At 27.9% G+C, this 18,039-nt stretch overlaps 2 protein-coding genes across 2 annotated transcripts; one reads left to right on the top strand and one right to left on the bottom strand.

The window, feature by feature from the left end:
* Positions 1–750: 750 nt before the first annotated feature.
* N7478_000012 (uncharacterized protein) lies at positions 751–2,474 on the top strand (the record flags this gene model as incomplete). Its single annotated transcript, XM_056916228.1, has 5 exons — positions 751–870; positions 939–1,247; positions 1,290–1,805; positions 1,854–2,121; positions 2,176–2,474. The coding sequence occupies 5 exons, from the start codon at positions 751–753 to the stop codon at positions 2,472–2,474; spliced, it is 1,512 nt and encodes a 503-aa protein (XP_056784108.1).
* A 1,444-nt stretch (positions 2,475–3,918) lies between these two features.
* Positions 3,919–5,470, bottom strand: N7478_000011 (uncharacterized protein; the record flags this gene model as incomplete). The annotated part of the gene is made up of 3 exons (XM_056916227.1): positions 3,919–4,035; positions 4,207–5,088; positions 5,144–5,470. 3 exons carry the CDS (start codon positions 5,468–5,470, stop codon positions 3,919–3,921), a joined length of 1,326 nt encoding a protein of 441 aa, XP_056784107.1.
* Between the last annotated feature and the right edge of the window lie 12,569 nt (positions 5,471–18,039).

Genomic DNA, 18,039 nt, shown 5'->3' with positions numbered 1-18,039 from the left:
GGCTGTCTTTGAAGTCGTTAGTAAAAGAGAGTTTTCCATAGCCAGACCCAACCGAGCACCAATGCTCTGGAATTTCAACGCTCGGCCAAATTTCCGGTCGCCGTAAAATCTGTGGTTTGGAGTGGAGAAAACTAGGACGCTCATGAGAACGACGCGAATCTCATGGCATGAAAACATTATCTCCATAATTATTTACTGGGGGAGAGGACGACGATGATAATCGGCTTCCTCAATTTAGCCACGAGGGAGTTGATTACTTTCGAAGTCTTGAGATGCAACTGGCCTCGCAGTATGCTCCTCTAGCGGGACAGGATCATCTTATCTCCCGCGGTTACTATACAAATGTAAAGGTTATGATTGGTGGCGATCTGTACGAGAATGTACTTCCTCCTGTCAAATGACAATAAGATAAAGATTGACACGAAAATTGATCGGCTGGTCTGTAGAACCAATCGTAAGTCCTCGGTAAGTCGTCGTTTTCCCGAACGTGGAATCCTTCCTGAACTCAATATCCACGGGCAGTGAATGGTGGCGTTTGACCCAGAATGAGAAATTCGTACCTACCCCATTTGGCTCCATATACTTGAATGCGGGGATCAGGTGGCTGTTCGGCTATAGAAGACCTCATTACTCCGTAACCGGAGTAGCCGACTACTTGAAGGCGCGGGATTATCTGATATTTAAAAGTCCAATCCACACACTGAAAGAAAACTTTTTTCCAAGGTCTCATCTTAGATTGCGTTAAAAGTCATGGCACAACCTTCAACTGAGAAGCATGAAATGCTTGAAATCGAAAAGGTTCCCGAAATCAACGCTGGGATTCCTGTCGACCCTGATGAAGGTCTCAGTGATGAAGAAAAGAAACGTATTGTGAGTATTCGGCACCCACCCCCAGCATGATAGATTGAACCTAACCCGGGGGCTAATTGCCGTTGTAGGATGGCCGTCTCGTCTGGAAGCTGGATATACGACTTATTCCGTGGCTCTCGCTGTTGTTTCTAGCTGGATTCTTGGACCGGACTAACGTGGGAAATGCAAAAATCGAAGGTCTTCAGCAAGCACTACACATGACAGATGGTCAATACAATGCATCTTTGTCCATTTTCTTTATATCTTATGCCCTCTTTGAGCCGCTCACGAATGTTCTTCTGAAGCGAGTTGGCCCTCGAATTTTCATTCCCAGCATTATTATAGCCTGGGTTAGTCCCTTCTACGATCGTCGCAAAGGCTGGATGTCCCCACTGACAGTAGGTTAGGGAAGTATTATGACTCTCACGGGTTTAGTCCAGAATTTCTCTGGTCTCATGGCGGCACGCTGGTTTCTGGGTCTCGCTGAAGCTGGCCTCCCACCAGGCATTAGTTACTATCTATCGTGCTGGTACAAGCGTTCTGAATTCGGCATCAGAATGGCTATCTTTTTCTCGTCTGCTGCATTGGCCGGATCATTTGGTGGTCTACTTGCAGCCGCGATCTCTAAGATGGATGGGGTTGATGACAGACCTGGCTGGTCATGGATTTTCATCTTGGAAGGCCTTGCGACTGTAATTCTAGGACTGCTTTCATTCTGGGTGGTGGTCGACTTCCCGGACAAAGCAGTTTTTCTCTCAGAGGATGACAAGAATCGTGTACTTCGGCGATTGGCGTTAGACCAACAGTCCAGCGCAATGCACCAAGAATGGAGTGTAAAATTTCTCTGGGCAAGTCTCAAGGATTGGAAGACATATACAAGTGTTTTGATTTACATGGGAGCTGGTGGATCCTTATATGCTTTTGCTTTGTTTCTTCCTACCATCATCAAAGAAATGGTAAGAATATATCTCTTTCCTCGCAGCTTGGATGTTAACATCTGTTAGGGTTTCACAGCAACGACCGCGCAACTCCTAACTGTTGCTCCCAATGCCGTTGCATTTCCTACCACCGTGCTAGTAGGATACATCGGCGATCGCACCCATGCAAGAGGAATGCTGAACATCATGTCGTCATTAATAGGCATGACAGGATTCTGTATGCTGATTGCGGCAAAATCCGCCGCCATTCGCTATGCTGGTACTTTCCTTGGGGCAATGGCTATATTTCCGTGCGTCGCGAATAGCATAACCTGGGCAAGTAACAATGTGGAAGGTAAGTAAGAACTCACCGACATTTTCTTCCTCCCCTTATGACAATTTTGACCAGGTGCTTACAAACGCGGTATCACGCTCGGTATCATGATCGGTTGGGGTAACCTGAATGGCATTGTCGCGTCCAATATCTATCGGGCCCAAGATTCTCCCAACTTTTACCTGGGCCACGGCGTTGTGCTAGGGTATTTGACTGTTTGCTTATTCCTCGGTTCTGTTCTCCAGACGGTCCTTCTACGAATCGAAAATCGAAAACGTCGCAGTGGTGAACGTGATGTGTGGATTCATGGTCTCAATTCTGAACAGATCGAGCTATTGGGTGACAAGCAGCCAGGTTTCATCTACACCACATAGCTTTCAGTACTTCGTAAATACCTCTCGGGCTTCGGCTCGACAAGGTTGCTGTTACCCACTTGTGAGGAGCCAATTATCCACCTTTGTCGTAGGCATGTCGACATCTATTGCAATTCAATGGGTCTGACTTTTCTCCATTCCGGGTATATAAAAATCTCCGATATCTCTTATCAGCACTTGCTAGAAGCGTATAGACTAGGGCGAATGAGACCCAGCGGAGCCAATTTAGGATAAAAGGATTCATTGATTGAATAGAAACAAGCATGAGATGGAGGGCAGGTTGGAATACCCCCTGTATGTGCGTATACTCGGTGGTTAATACACCGAGGTTGCCGGTTGAACCAATTTACTATACAAAACACAAAGAACGTAAGTCGTTTGCCAGCTGTGGAAATAGACGCTCTAACAACCCCATTTCCTCAAATAATAACTGGCTCCGGAAAAATTACAATCTTCTACTCAATAAATGGTATCTGTCCAATGATTGAGGCAATAGACACCCTGGGTATACTTATTTAGTTACTATGCCAACAATAATCAGGAGTCTATTGCCTCTAATGAAGAATATTTTTCTACTGCTTAGAAGTGTTGTGACGGTTGCGCCAACGAAACCAAAAATGTAAATTCTAGTGACTGTTCTCAATAGCTTGTGGTATCCGGCCAGCACTCTCTTGTAGATCTTGACACAGCCCGCCTATGGGCCTAAGAAGGCTGCCCGTAGCCCGCCTAATTAAGCCCGTCGGGCGGGTAGGTAGAGACTAAGCCCGCCCAGTATACTTATACAGGGCCGCCCTGGGCCGCCTATTATAGCCTATTTAGTATATAAATTACTAATTTAAACGTACTAAGATATATAAATCGACTATTTTTTATTCTTTATTTATCTTTCTTTATTACTTAATTTTAATAATTCATTTACTATATAGCTAAAAGATAACTGTATTTATTACGGCATACATGCAGATTGATATTCCAAAGGAAAGATCAACGAATGACGCATGTTGATATTAGAACGGGTATATAACCTACTGAGGGTTCTAGTCCCGGACCCCTTATATAAAGTACACGAACTATAGTTAGTATAAAATATATAAATACTTGGAAGTAGTAGGCTTCCAAGGATTAGTTTCTGTATGACTTTTTATAAAAGAACTCGATCCAATATCACTACTCTTTATCTGTCTAACCCTTTGATGTCAACCTTAACAATATCTGCTTTGCCAAATTCCATAAAACAAAGGAGAAGCTACAAAATATATCAGCATCATGCTTGAACGCCCAGTGAGGCCTTGCGGGAATTTACACTTCGGCGTGAGATCAGGATCAAGCAACAGAAGAATTTCGTTTCCTACCTAAATGGCAGCTAATGGGTTGGACTGTATTCGTTTTGGGCTTGAATCCCATCACGGATGATGAGACCTTCACCAATTGATACTAGTAAGAATTAGCTGTCCATTAATGATCGACTTGGAGACGCACCATTTTTGAGCAGGGACTCAGCATAGAAGACCTCAGCCTTTTCTGGAATGTCTTCAACCGGTATTTGCCATCCAAGACAAAACTGAAAGGCTTTTGCAAATTTACAGAAATCTCCCTTCCTGACGTGAGACAAGTCCCTATGACATGCGTCATCTTTGACTATTTGGAAGTGTTTGTATAACTCATGTGAGGTGTTGAACCAATAGTAGCAATTTGGGACAGGACATATCACTGTACAATTAGTCCTAGTTACAGTCCGATAAAATTCATCCAATTCTACCAATGATGGAATGCAGTCATCAACTCGTATGGCGGGGGGCTTGATGACTAGAAACATCATATCTTTAGCAATTTTAGTGCTTTTCTGGATCCAAATTGCCTCTCCGCGCTCCATCTCGAGTTTTTCTACTGAGCGGCCATGGCTCAGAAGGATATAGACGGCACGTAAGAGATCGTGGGGTGTGTCGGTGTCCTTAGTCGCAGATATCACAGCATACTGGTAATTCGAATTGCGATCTACGAGGTTTCGGAGACAAGAGGTCAGTTCATTCATGTCGTCATCCGGATCAATCCGGTTAATTTCCGTGCGGGTGCTGGCAGCGGGAGATCTCAAGTGCCCCCGCAAGCGATCCTGTATCTGGTCTGTCACCTGGCAGATAGTTTCCGGGCTTGCTTGAAGTCTCAATCGCCATCCAAACTCAAATTTCCTGGAAAAGGCCGATGAAAACTGAGTCAGACTAGCGCTAACTCCGTGTCTCTCTGCTGTTTGAAGACCACGATGATCCCCGATGTGGTTGATGCGCTTGAAATGCCCTGTAAGACCGGTCTTTGATCGGTAGGCAGCGTAGCAGGCACGGCAAATTAATTCGCTGTTTTTTTGAACTATAGTGCGGTAGAGCCTTTCGGAGTCGCCCAGGTATTCGTTCTGCAATATCGCACCTGGCTTGATGGCTAAGAACATGCTACCTATTGTGACTTTGGCCTCGGTTTGAATCCAAATCGTCTGACCACGTTCGATCCAGACATTGTCCACATAGCACCCTTTATCACGGCTCAGGAGAACGAAAGCGGCGGGAGAAAGGCTTCGCGGCGTTGGCGTGTCAATTTTGGAGTAGATGAGAGTATATTGCGCAACCTTAAGACCGTATCATTAGCCATATATCCTAGCAAAGCTTGTTCGAGAGGCTCACTCCGTCGTACAAAAGACTTCGAAGGTCATGAGTAAGACTGGCCAAATTCTTATCAGAGCTAATCTGGATGATTCCTGCTCCATCAGTTGTGGCTGCGGACAATCGTTCCATTAGACGACCTTGTATTGGGTCGATCATCTCGCAGATTGTCTCTGGTCTGGCTTGGAGTTGTAATACCTGAAGGTGTACATATAGGGCCATCCTCTGCGTCGATGTTTCCGGCACGCCAAAAACTTTTTCGTCAAAGTCAATATCGCGATCGATTGCCCCGCCATCCCCACCATTTCCGCGCGACCGAGTGATAGAGGGTGACCGCCCTGGCCCCATACGGCAAGATTAGTCATCGGCACACTCAGCGTACTGGCGCCTCCAGGTCACAATCCCATCAGTTTTGTGGCCCCCAAAGGTGTCAGAATGTCCGTAGAGTCCGCCTATGTGACCAACTATTAGTTAGCTAGAAGAATTGTATAATTTTAGTCGCGCAGCCCCGCAGAAGTGAAACCAAACGAAGCCCTAACTATAGTCGGGCCCGGACCCGGGGGGGGGGGATCTCCGCGTTAAGAAGTCTTGGTAAGGGGGGGGTCTGAGTGGGTCTCTAGAATAAGTGGGTCTAAGATGGACCCCCCTCCCAAATATCTAATCTTTGAGACTTTATGATAGCTCTTTTTGGAAGTTTCATAATTAGCCTATAATCTATTATTATGAAAAAATATTCCAAGATATTCAATTTGAAAGGGTAGACCCTAGCTAGTTTGTGTTTATATATTACAGTATATATAGAAGGTCAACGTATTAAGGTTAACGTCAAAGGGTTAGGTAGATAAAGAGTAGTGATATTGGATTGAGTTCTTTATAAAAATTTATACAGAAACTAATCCTTGGAAGCCTACTACTTCTAAGTATTTATATATTTTATACTAACTATAGTTCGTGTACTTTATATAAGGGGTCCAGGACTAGAACCCTTAGTAAGTTATATTGAGATAAATTTACCTAATTCTCCCTGTATATTTCATATATTACGATCTATTACGTTCGTTTATATATAGCAATATCTATATCTATATCTATTGCTATCTATCTACAGTTATCTGATCGTACGTGATCAGATATATCTATTTGCTATATTTGTTTACCGGTGTATATATATTAACTATTGTTTCCCCTAACTTAATAATATATACCTATTCGTATCTAAAGATCTTATATAGTAGTATTACTTTAAAGATAGTATCTTTTATAGCCTATTAGGAGCTACTAGGGGCGTAATATAAACATCTATATAACCCTAGAAAAAATAATTTAAAAGGTAATGAGGTCTACTAAAAGGGTCTTAATATAGTAATAGTATATAAAAGCTTAATACTATATATATAGTTTTTATCTAAGGGAATTTAGAAGCTAAAGTTTATAGAATAAATATAAACTATTGTAATTAGATAGTTAAGGCTCTAAGTATAGGTAAGATATAGTAAATCCTATAGATCTATATATATTAGTACTTTATTTTTGAGCTATTATATTATATTATATCAACTATATTATTTTAGGATATCCTTCTAAACAAAACTAAAGACTAGTGGTTAAGAACTATAATATAGTTGTTTTTAAGGGAAGTAAAAAAGGGAATATAGTAAGAACTTAATATTTTTAGAAAAACTTTACTATAAAGAAAAGAAGAGTTAATATATTTAATTTTACTAAAGAAAAGGCTAGAATATATTAATTATAATCAATAATTATTATCTATATAAAGTTACTAACAACGGATTAGAAGATTACTAGTAAGCTTTATCTATAGATAAGTAAACTATATATATACTTTCTATCCTTCTATTAGTACTTATAGAGACTTATATAAATATATAAAGTATTAATAGTAATCTAGTAGCTATATCTAAAATTATTATCTAGACTATTATTATATTTAAATATAAATATATAGGGTAAGAAGTACTATAGGCTACTTAGTATAATATAATATCTAATATTATTTATATCTAGTTAAGTATATTAGTTATTAAATAAATATTAATAAAGAGTATCTATATAATTAATAAATATAATAGTTAAATTTAGAATAATATTATATAAAAGTATCTCTATAACTATAAACACTATTTTTATAAGATTATATAGTTTATTAGAGTATAACTAGAAAAATATAATAAAATAATTTAAGTTAATAGAGCTCTTAAGAGAAGAGTAGCTTAGTTTTAGAAATATTATAAGTAATATATTATAGTTATAGATCCTAACTAGGAAGTTTATATATTTATAGTATATAGAATATAGATTAAATATAAGTTCTTAGAATATCTTAATAAAGAAAAATAATAGGACTACTTCTAGAAGTATTATTAAGGAGATTATATTTTTATTAAGTATATAATAGATCTCTAAGAGATTATAGCTAAATATAAAATTAAGATATTAGAGACTATTCTAATTTAATTCCTATAGAAAAGTATAAAAATATAATTATAGAAGTATTAGATAAAGAACTAAAATCATCTAATAAGACTTATAGAGATAATTAAGTATTTTATATAGTTTAAATAAGAAGCTATAGTTATTAGTTATCTAGAAAAGAAGAATAGAAATAATAATCTATATAGTAATTAGTATAATCTTAATATAATAGATTTAGATATTCTTAAATCTATAAATAAATTAAAGAATAACTAATAGAAAGAAACTTAGATATATTTTAATTATAATAAAAAAGTATATATTAAATAGAATTACTAATTATCTAAGAAGAGTTAGAATAAGGATTCTAGATATATTAAGAAATTAAAAAACTAAGAATAACTAAAATAATTAAAACTCTTATTAATTATATAAAAAAGATTTTAAAATTACTAGTATATATAGATCTAGATCTATTAGATCTAGTATTAGTAGTTCTTACTATTCTAGTTATTTTATAGAAGCTAGAGAATATAGAAAAATATAAGAAAAAAGCTAAACTTACTAATATTAAGATAGATCTTTATACTATAGGAGATTCCTTATTATACTATAAAGTTTTAGTATATAACTAAGATAGAAATATAGTTATTTGTACTTTACTTAATTATAATACTTTCTATATTTTTATTTTTGTTAACTTCCTTAAGAAAAATTATTTATATTCTAACTATTATAAAATAAGCTTAGATATATATATTTAAATACCTAATAGAAGAAGACTTATTATAAGATTAAAGATTTAACTTCTAATAGCTCTTAGAAACTAGTATATAACTATTTTAGTATAAATATTTAATTTATTAGAATATAAACTTATCCTTAGGTAGGATTTCCTAAAGTATTAGAATCCTAAGATCTATTAGAAAATATCTATTATAAAGATTTATAATTATAGCTAGATATATATTATATAGACTAATAATTAATATAAATATATCTTAAATAATAATAACCTATAGCTAAATTTAATATTAGTTAAATAAATATAAAAAGAATTAAAGTATAAGTCTATATAAGGAGTATTATATATTATATATCTAGAGGTAGTAGAAGAGTTTAAAATATCTAAGTTATTTAGGATCCCTATATATAGGGACCTAAAGATTTATATTATTCTAATAGAATATAAATATTATAGGATTCCTAAATCTCTTTAGATATGATTTAGGTATGATTTATAGCTACTCTATAAGTAAATCTACTATAATATATCTACTAATATATAACTACCCTAAGTCCTAGTAAGCTCTAGTAATATTAAAATATATAAATAATAGCTATAATTCTTATCCTATAAGAATTAGTTTTATATATTAACTATTCTATTTGATCTCTACTATCTAATATTCTTATCTAGTTATAGATCTCTAGTTTAATAACTTAGTAACTATTATAATTCTAATTCTTCTCTTTTAACTATCTAAGGATTAATAATAATACTCTCTATATACTAAAACCCTATATCCTTTTATAATAATACTTAATCTAAGCTTACTATATTTCTTTTTTTTATTATTAAATAATCTAAGATTAAATTAGTTCTAGATTAATATATAAACCTAACTAAATCTAGTTTAAATTAGATTAAGGAAATTATTAATAATCTTATAACTAAAAATATTAGTAGATTTAGAAGTATTACTATAAATACCTTAGAAAAAAAAAGATATAAACTAGAATACCTAGAAGAGTTCCTTATAATTTATATTTATTTTAAAAAGCTCTCTATTTAAATCTCTAGAATTAATACTAGGGCTTTCTTAGATAATCTATTTATAGTTTATAGAGGAACTAAGATTAAAATATATAAGAAAATAGAGGGTTTTAAGATTAATAAGTTTAAGAAATTAGCTTCTATAACTTAGATATATCTTTTAAGATAATCCTAAGATCTATAAGAATAAAAAGATAAAGATTCTTATAGAAGTTAAATATCTTAACTTTAACTATAAAAATAACTAGACTATAGAGAAAAAATATCTTAAAGATAATAATAATAATTACTTTAATAACTAGAAATACTTTAAGAAATAGACTCTTATCTTAATATATAATAAAAATACTTTTACTAGAGAAGTTAATAATAAAATAAAGTATTATTACTAATAAATTAATAAAGAACTAAAGGTCTTTTACTACTATTTTATAGATCTAGAATATTATTTTTCTTAGGTCTTTTAGAATAAGTAAATATACTACTATATATTAAAACTATAGCTATAATTAATACTATATATTTATTAATATATAAAGATTTCTTCTAAGACTTAAGTATAATAAGTAGAAGAAATATAGAATATCTAGGAATTTATAAAAGTAAAGATATATAAATATAACCTATTTATTAATAATTTAAATTTAAGCTCGAAATATCTATAATCTAATAACTTATTCCTAAACTAGTCTAATAATATAAAATAAGACTAAAAAGATCCTAGAAATCTATATTTAAAGGATTCTTATAGTCCTAGATCTAATCTAAATTATAATAACTCTAAGTTATATTTAAATCCCTTTTAATTTAGAGATAAACCCTAATTATTTTCCTTTTAGAATAAGAATAATCTAAATAATATATCTATTAAAGGGACTAATCTATCTAATCTATCTAATCTATTTATTAGAATTCCTTTATATAATTATTTTAATTATAATAAACTAGGTTATTAAATAAATAAATCTTATCTATTACTATAAGTCCTAGTAATAAAGATTTAAGAAGCTTATTTAAGATCTTAGTATTACTATAATAATATTTAATTAAAAACCTTAGGAAAAGTACTAAGATTAAATTAACTCTTATAAATTCTAACTCCTAGTCTTAAGTAGAAATAGTTATTTATCTTTATATCTTAATTTATATCTAAAATAATATTAAGATATATATAGATATTAATATTTATATAGAGATAGATCTTATTAGTTATATAGAGATAGATCTTATTAGTTATAAATTTATTTAGAAATACTATTTTAATTAAGCTAAGTATAATATCCCTATCCTAGAAGTAGTAGATTAATAAAATATCCTTACTTATAGTATATAGATTATTCTAATTACTATATATAACTCTTAAAGAACTAAGTAAAAGTTTTTATATCTCTATATTATAATTAATAAAGATCCCTATCTATTAAGATTATTAGTACTACTATTAAATATAACTATCTAAGAAATATAAATTATATTAGCCCTATAGTAAAAATAATAATAGTTTAAATATAATAGAAAAACAATAGAATAATTAAAGCTTTACTAGTTTATAAAAGTATATAAGAACTAAGTCTATATCTTTATAGTTATTAAAATCTTAGAAGAAATCTAACTTCCCCTAAAAGAAGAAGAAGATAAATTAATAGTAAGTTAAGACTATCCCTTCTAAATTACTAATATTCTAGGATATATTTAAGATATAGAACTCTAAAATTATACTACTATAAAAAAAGACTAACTACTTAATCGAACTTAAAGAAGATATATTATCTTTATATAGTCTAATCTACCTCCTTTTATAAATAGAACTTATAAAGTTATAGAAGTATCTTAACAAAAACTTAATAAATAGTTAAATTAGACTATTAAAAAGTCTAGCTAGTATACCTATCCTATTTATATCTAAAAAGAATAGAGAGCTATAGCTCTATATTAATTATTAAGATCTAAATAAGATTTTAATTAAAAATCAATACTTCCTATCCCTTATTTTAGAGATTCTTAACTATCTTTCTAGGACTTAATTCCTTAGTAAAATTAATATATAAGATATATACTATTAAATTTATATTTAAGAAGAAGAAGAATAGAAAATAGCTTTTTATATAAGATATAGCTATTTTAAATATATAGTTATACTATTTAGTCTTACTAATATACCTATAATATTTTAAAGCTATATCTATACTATACTTTATAGTCTTCTTAATATTATTTATATTATATATTTAGATAATATTCTTATCTTCTCTAGGATCTATAAAGAATATATAGAATATCTTTATCTTATACTTAAAAGATTAAGAGAAGTATAACTTTTTTAAAAGCCTCTAAATATTAATTCTATAAGAAATAAGTTAAATTCCTTAGCTTTATTATTAGTTAAAATAATATTTCTAGACCTAGAATAGATTTAAGCTATCTAAGAATAGAAGTAGTCTATATCCTATAAAAAGATTTAAGTCTTCCTAGGATTCTATAACTTCTATTAAAGGTTTATTAAAAATTACTCTTTAATTATATTATTACTTATAAAGCTTCTTAAAGAAAGTAAAAATAGGAAAAAACTAAGGAATATTAAGTTAAATAACTATAAATCAAAAGTATTTTAGGACCTTATTAATATCTTTTTAATTATATCTCTTTTATAATACTTTAATCTAGAGAGATCTATATAACTTAAACCTAATACTTTAGGTTTTAGAATAAATAAAATCCTTTTATAATTAGATAATTAAAAGATATAGTATCCTATTATTTTCTAATTAAAGAAATTCTTACCTATAGAATAGAATTATATAATATTAGATTAAGAACTATTTATAATTATTTACTTATTTATATATTAATATTAATATCTTAAAGAAAGCTAATATTAGATTAAGATTCTAATAGATTACTATAATCTAAAGCTATTTATAGATTAATCTAAGATTAATAGAAAATAAGTATATTAATATTTTTTCCTTACTCTATTTAACTTTATAATATATTATTATTTAGAAAAGACTAATCCTATAGATAGATTATCCTATACTCTAGGAGAAGAGAAGCCTCTACTTATAGAGAAGATATTAGGATTAATTTATAAGAGAATTATAACTAAATTATTTATAAAAGTATAGTAGTTTACTACTAATATAATACTATCTAAAAAGGAAAATAGAGAGAAGTAGAGATTAATAATTATAACTATATTAATTTATAGAAGTCTATTACTATCTCTCTTTTTAACTATAAGTAGCTTAACTAATAACCTAAAGTTAAAGCTAAACTAGGTTTAATATAATATTACTACTCCTATAGATTAGAAAGATCTAAGAGAGACTATAGATAAGTCTAGTAAAGCTAATTATTTAGATCTAAAGGATAATAAAGAAGTTTTCCTAAGTTAAGACTATAATATAACTAAGTTTTTTCTAAGTTAAGACTATAATATAATATATTATAAGATTTTAAGTTACTCTTAATTTATATCTTTTTAAATAGTAGCTACTATAACTATAAATAAAGATCTATTTATAGATAAATCTCTAAAAGAACTAAAATTATTAATTAAAGAACTCTAAGATAAGGATAAGATAGTCTAGAAGAGAATTAATATAACTTAGAAAGATATTCTATAAGAAAAGTATTAGAGTATTAACTCTAAGAAACTTTTATATTATAAAGGATATCTCTATATCCCTATTACTAAGAACCTAAAGCGAAAACTAATTAAGCTCTATTATAATAAGTAACTTATAGGATATTTTAGAAGAATATATATAGAAGAACTTCTAAAAAGGAAATTCTATTAGGAATACCTACTAAAGGATATATAAGAATATATCAAAACATACCTAATATATCAAAAAGTTAAAGCACCTAAGCATTATCCCTATAAAGAACTCCAACCCCTTCCGTATCCTTACAAAAATCGGCGCCTAGGCCTATTATATCGCATTACTAGAAAAATACTTAAGATTATATAATATCTTCTCTATCTCTCTTCTTAAACCATAGAACAGCCGAAACAATAATAACTTATAAATACTAATACTAGAACTTAAAGACAAAGAAGAATAGGAAGTTAAAGAGATTTAAGATAAAAGAGTCTTTAATAGAGTACTATATTACTATATAAAATAAATAGGATAACCCTTAGAATATAACTAATAGGAACTAGTAGAATATTTAGAAAATATAAAAGATATAATAGCTTTATTTAAGAAAAACTAAGCTTATAAAATAATATCCTAATAATACTAAAAACCCCCTGAAACCCCCCCGAATTACCTTTAAATTAATACTAGATAAAGAAAAGCTATATTAAATAAAGCTACTTAGTTAAAAAAAGAAGAGGATAAATAAGATAAAAATAATAAATTACTATAGAATTCTATACTAAGCTATAAATATCTTAATATTAGTAACTATTACTATTATAACTAAAGTTAAAATAACCCTAATTAGAGTTATATTATATAATTACCTTACTATAATCTCTATAAAAAAGAATTAAATACTACTCTATTAAAAAGTAAAACTAGTATTACTAATCTATAGATATAAAAGATTATTAAGATAGTAAGAAGACTAAGTAAAAGATAAACTAGTCTTAATATTTAACTCTTTTTATTACTTAATAATAAATATAGTATATATCCCTATAGCTTAGTCTATATTCTATAAATCAAAATAGAGCTTATAATCAGAAAGATAAATAGAGATTATCTTTTAAAAAGATACTAGGAGATAAGTAGACCCCCCTATAGTTATAGCTTTATTTTCTTTACTTTAAATAGATATAGTACTACTAATAACTACTATAATAGTACTACTATTTTAAACTTTATATATTTAGTTAAGGATTAACTAAAACTAATATAAATTACTATAAATTTTATAAAGTATCTAAGATAAATTAGTACTAAATTAAATATAACTTAAAGAAGAATCTTACCTAAAAGTAATTTTTACTATACTTTTTATATAAAATATAAGTAATTAAGTTTATATAATCCTAATTATAATAGATCTTAGGAATAGTATCCTTAGGAAAGTAAAGAGCTATTTTAATAATATATCTAATATAGAATATAAAGAAAGGGTAAGTAATTTAATTATAAAGAGAATATAAGCTAATAGAAGTACTAGTAATACTCCTATTATCCCTATTAATCCTATTATCTTTATTACTATTATTATTACCTCTATCTCTAGCCTAACCTTTATCTCTAGTTATATAATAACTATTATAGTAAGAAGGATTACCAAAAATACTAGAAACAATAATCTTAGATATATTAAAACAAAATAAGATAAAAGTAAAGAGAAAGAAAATAGAGAGTTAAGAATTAAAAGCTAAGAAAAAGAAAAAGATAAAAGTTAAAAAGATAAAAGAGAAGCTCTTATCTTAAAGATATTAAAGAATCTATATTACTTTATTTATATCTATATATAAAGATATCTAAGATAATATTAATCCTAAAATCTTTATTTAATATAATACTACTAGATATAAATTACCTAATTAAATATAAGTTATATAGATAGTTAAGTTAACTATTATTAAAAGAAGAGAATAAATTATTATAGGATTCCTAAATCCCTTTAGATACAATTTAAGTATAATTTATAGTTACTCTATAAATGAATCTACTATAATATACCTATTAATATATAACTATCCTAAATCCTAATAAACTCTAATAATATTAAAATATATAGATAATAGCTATAATTCTTATCCTATAAGAATCAGTTCTATATATTAACTATTCTATTTGATCTCTACTATCTGATATCCTTGCCTAGTCATAGGTCTCTAGCCTGATAACTTAGTAACTATTATAATAAAGATATCTTTAGGATAATATTACTATAAGAGTTATTACTAGAATAGGCTATTTTATATAATATATATACTAGAGATACTATGTCTATTAATATCAACTTATATATATTATCTAAGTAAAAGCTATAAGAATAGGTGAAATAAGTATCTAAACTATTAGAAAAGGATCTGATTTAACTATCTATAAGTATTTAGGGATTCCCTATAATATTTGTTATAAAACTAAATAGTAGCTAGAGGATATATATAGATTATTATATATTAAATAGACTAATATCGAAAAATAGTTATCTACTACTACGAATTTAAGATTTATTTAATTATATAGATACTACTAAGATTATATCTAAGATAGATTTAATATCTAGATACTAGTAGATTTAAATAAGAGTATAGTTAATCAAAAAGACTACTTTTAATATAATATAGGGAAAATATAAGTAGATTATAATATTATTTAGGCTATATAATATATTTACTACTTTCTAGTTTATTATAAATAATATATTAAAACCTTTTCTTGGCTGATTTGTTATGGTTTATTTAGATAATATTCTTATTTTCTTAAAAACTATAGAAGAATACTATAAGTATCTTAAAAAAGTATTAGCTATATTAAGGGAATATTAGCTATATACTATACTAGGAAAATATAAGATTATTATTAAATATATTAAGTTCTATAGGTTCTATATAAAAGAAGAATAAGTCTTAGTAATATTAGTAAAGATTAATATAATTATATTATAGTTAAGGCCTATAAATATATATAAAGTCTAGTAATTCTTAGGACTTATAATATATTACTAATAGTTTATTAAGGATTTTACTAGAATCTATATACTTTTGTATAAATTATTAAAGGAGCCTAATAAGTAACTTTAAAAAGATAAGCTTTATCTAATTTTATGATTAGTAATATATAAAAGGGCTTTTAGATAACTAAAATACTTTATTACTATTATTCCTATATTAATCTAATCTAACTTAATGAAACTATTTATAATTAAGACTAATATATCTAAATAGACTATTAGAATAGTTCTAAACTAAATAGATAAGAATAGAAAACTCTATCCTATAATCTTTAATAGTTATAAGCTTTCTAGTGTAGAATTAAATTATCCTATATATAAAAAGAAGTTATTGGTTATTAAAAAGGTCTTATATCTATAGGATTATTATCTAGAAAACAATATAAAAATAACTATTATAACTAATTATTAGGGTTTATAATATTTATAAATATTACTAATCTATAGTAAGTAGCTTATTCACTAGGTTATAGAATATTAAAAATATAATCTAAAGATTTAGTATTAGAAAGGTAAAGAGGTAATTATTCCTAATATTATTAGTAAGAGGCTGGATTTTATTAGTAAAGGTCCTATAAATATATTATTCCCTTTGATTTAGAATATTACTCTTATTATAATCTTAACTATAGTAGAATAGATAATTATAAAAGTCCTAGAAAAAGATTAGTTAGTAGTTATAGAAAAATATTTAGATTTAGGAATACTTCCTATTAATAAGAAGCTTATAAAAGCTATAAAAAAGTTTACTCTAAACTTATTATACTATAATATAAAGTTACTAATAAAATCTATAAATATAGCTTATTATTAGTTAACCTTTATCTATAAAGATAAGGTTTATATACCCTATTTAGAATCTCTCTTTTATAGAGAACTATTACTATATCTCTATAAGAAGTTTAGTTATTTAGGATATCTAGGTCTAAATAAAGTTATTTATCTATAAGTATAGTAGTCTAATATAAAAAGAGATATAGAAGATATTATAAGATTATATCTTAAATACTAAGTTAGCTAGAACCCTTAAAAAGAATTAGAATAAGAGATAGCTTAATATATAGTAGAGAATAGTATCTATTTATTCAAATAGTAGGGTATTAATCTAATTAGATACTTTCTTTATATATCTAATAGTAATTACTAGATTATTACTATAATTAATTATACTACTAACTAGGTTGTTATATAGGCTATTCTAGAAGCTATAGAGGAAGCTTTAGGTTAATTTATATATAATTAGATCTTTATAAATTATAGTATATTAAGGGAAATAGTTACTAATAATAGCTAAAATCTATTAGCTAGGGTAGTAAAATACTATATCTAGCTTCTTAATACCTAATATTAAATAACTACTCTATATTATCTATATATAAATAGGAAGATAAAAAACTTTAATAGATTATTAGGCTAAATACTAATAAAGTATTTAATAAATAAACTAATAAAGTTATAAGATCTTTATTTAATATAAATTATTTTTATTAAATATATATATAAATATAATATAATAGGGTTTAGCCTATTTTATTTAATATATAGTAAATAACTATAAATACCTAGTAATAATAATAATATAATAGTAGTATAACCTTTTATAGAAAGATTAAATATATTATAGAACTTAAATAATATATAAATAAAAGTAAATAAACTGTTACTAAATTATATAATTAAGAAGGGTTATATCTATAATAGTAAAGTTATAAAAACTAGCTTCTAAAAGAATAACTAGATATTAATATATAATAAAAGTAAAAAGAAATTTAAAAGTAAGTAGTTTAGACTATATTATATTTTAATAATTTATATCCTTAGAATATATATTTTAGTAGAGTTATCTAGTTATATACTCTAAAATCTTATAAATAGATTAAGACTTCTAGAAGTAAAAGTAGATAACCTAAAGTTATTATAGATATTATAAGCTACTTAAATTATAATATAATAAGTTAATATAAAATTAAAAAGACCTAAAAAGATCTAGAAGATCCTAAAGAATAATACTTTACTATTAATTTACTTTAATCTATTAACTTTTATTTATAAA

The sequence above is a fragment of the Penicillium angulare genome (genome assembly GCF_028827245.1).
Source record: "Penicillium angulare strain IBT 27051 chromosome Unknown utg000001l_segment0_segment0, whole genome shotgun sequence".
Taxonomy (NCBI): domain Eukaryota; kingdom Fungi; phylum Ascomycota; class Eurotiomycetes; order Eurotiales; family Aspergillaceae; genus Penicillium; species Penicillium angulare.
This window is presented reverse-complemented; position numbering and strand designations above follow the sequence as displayed.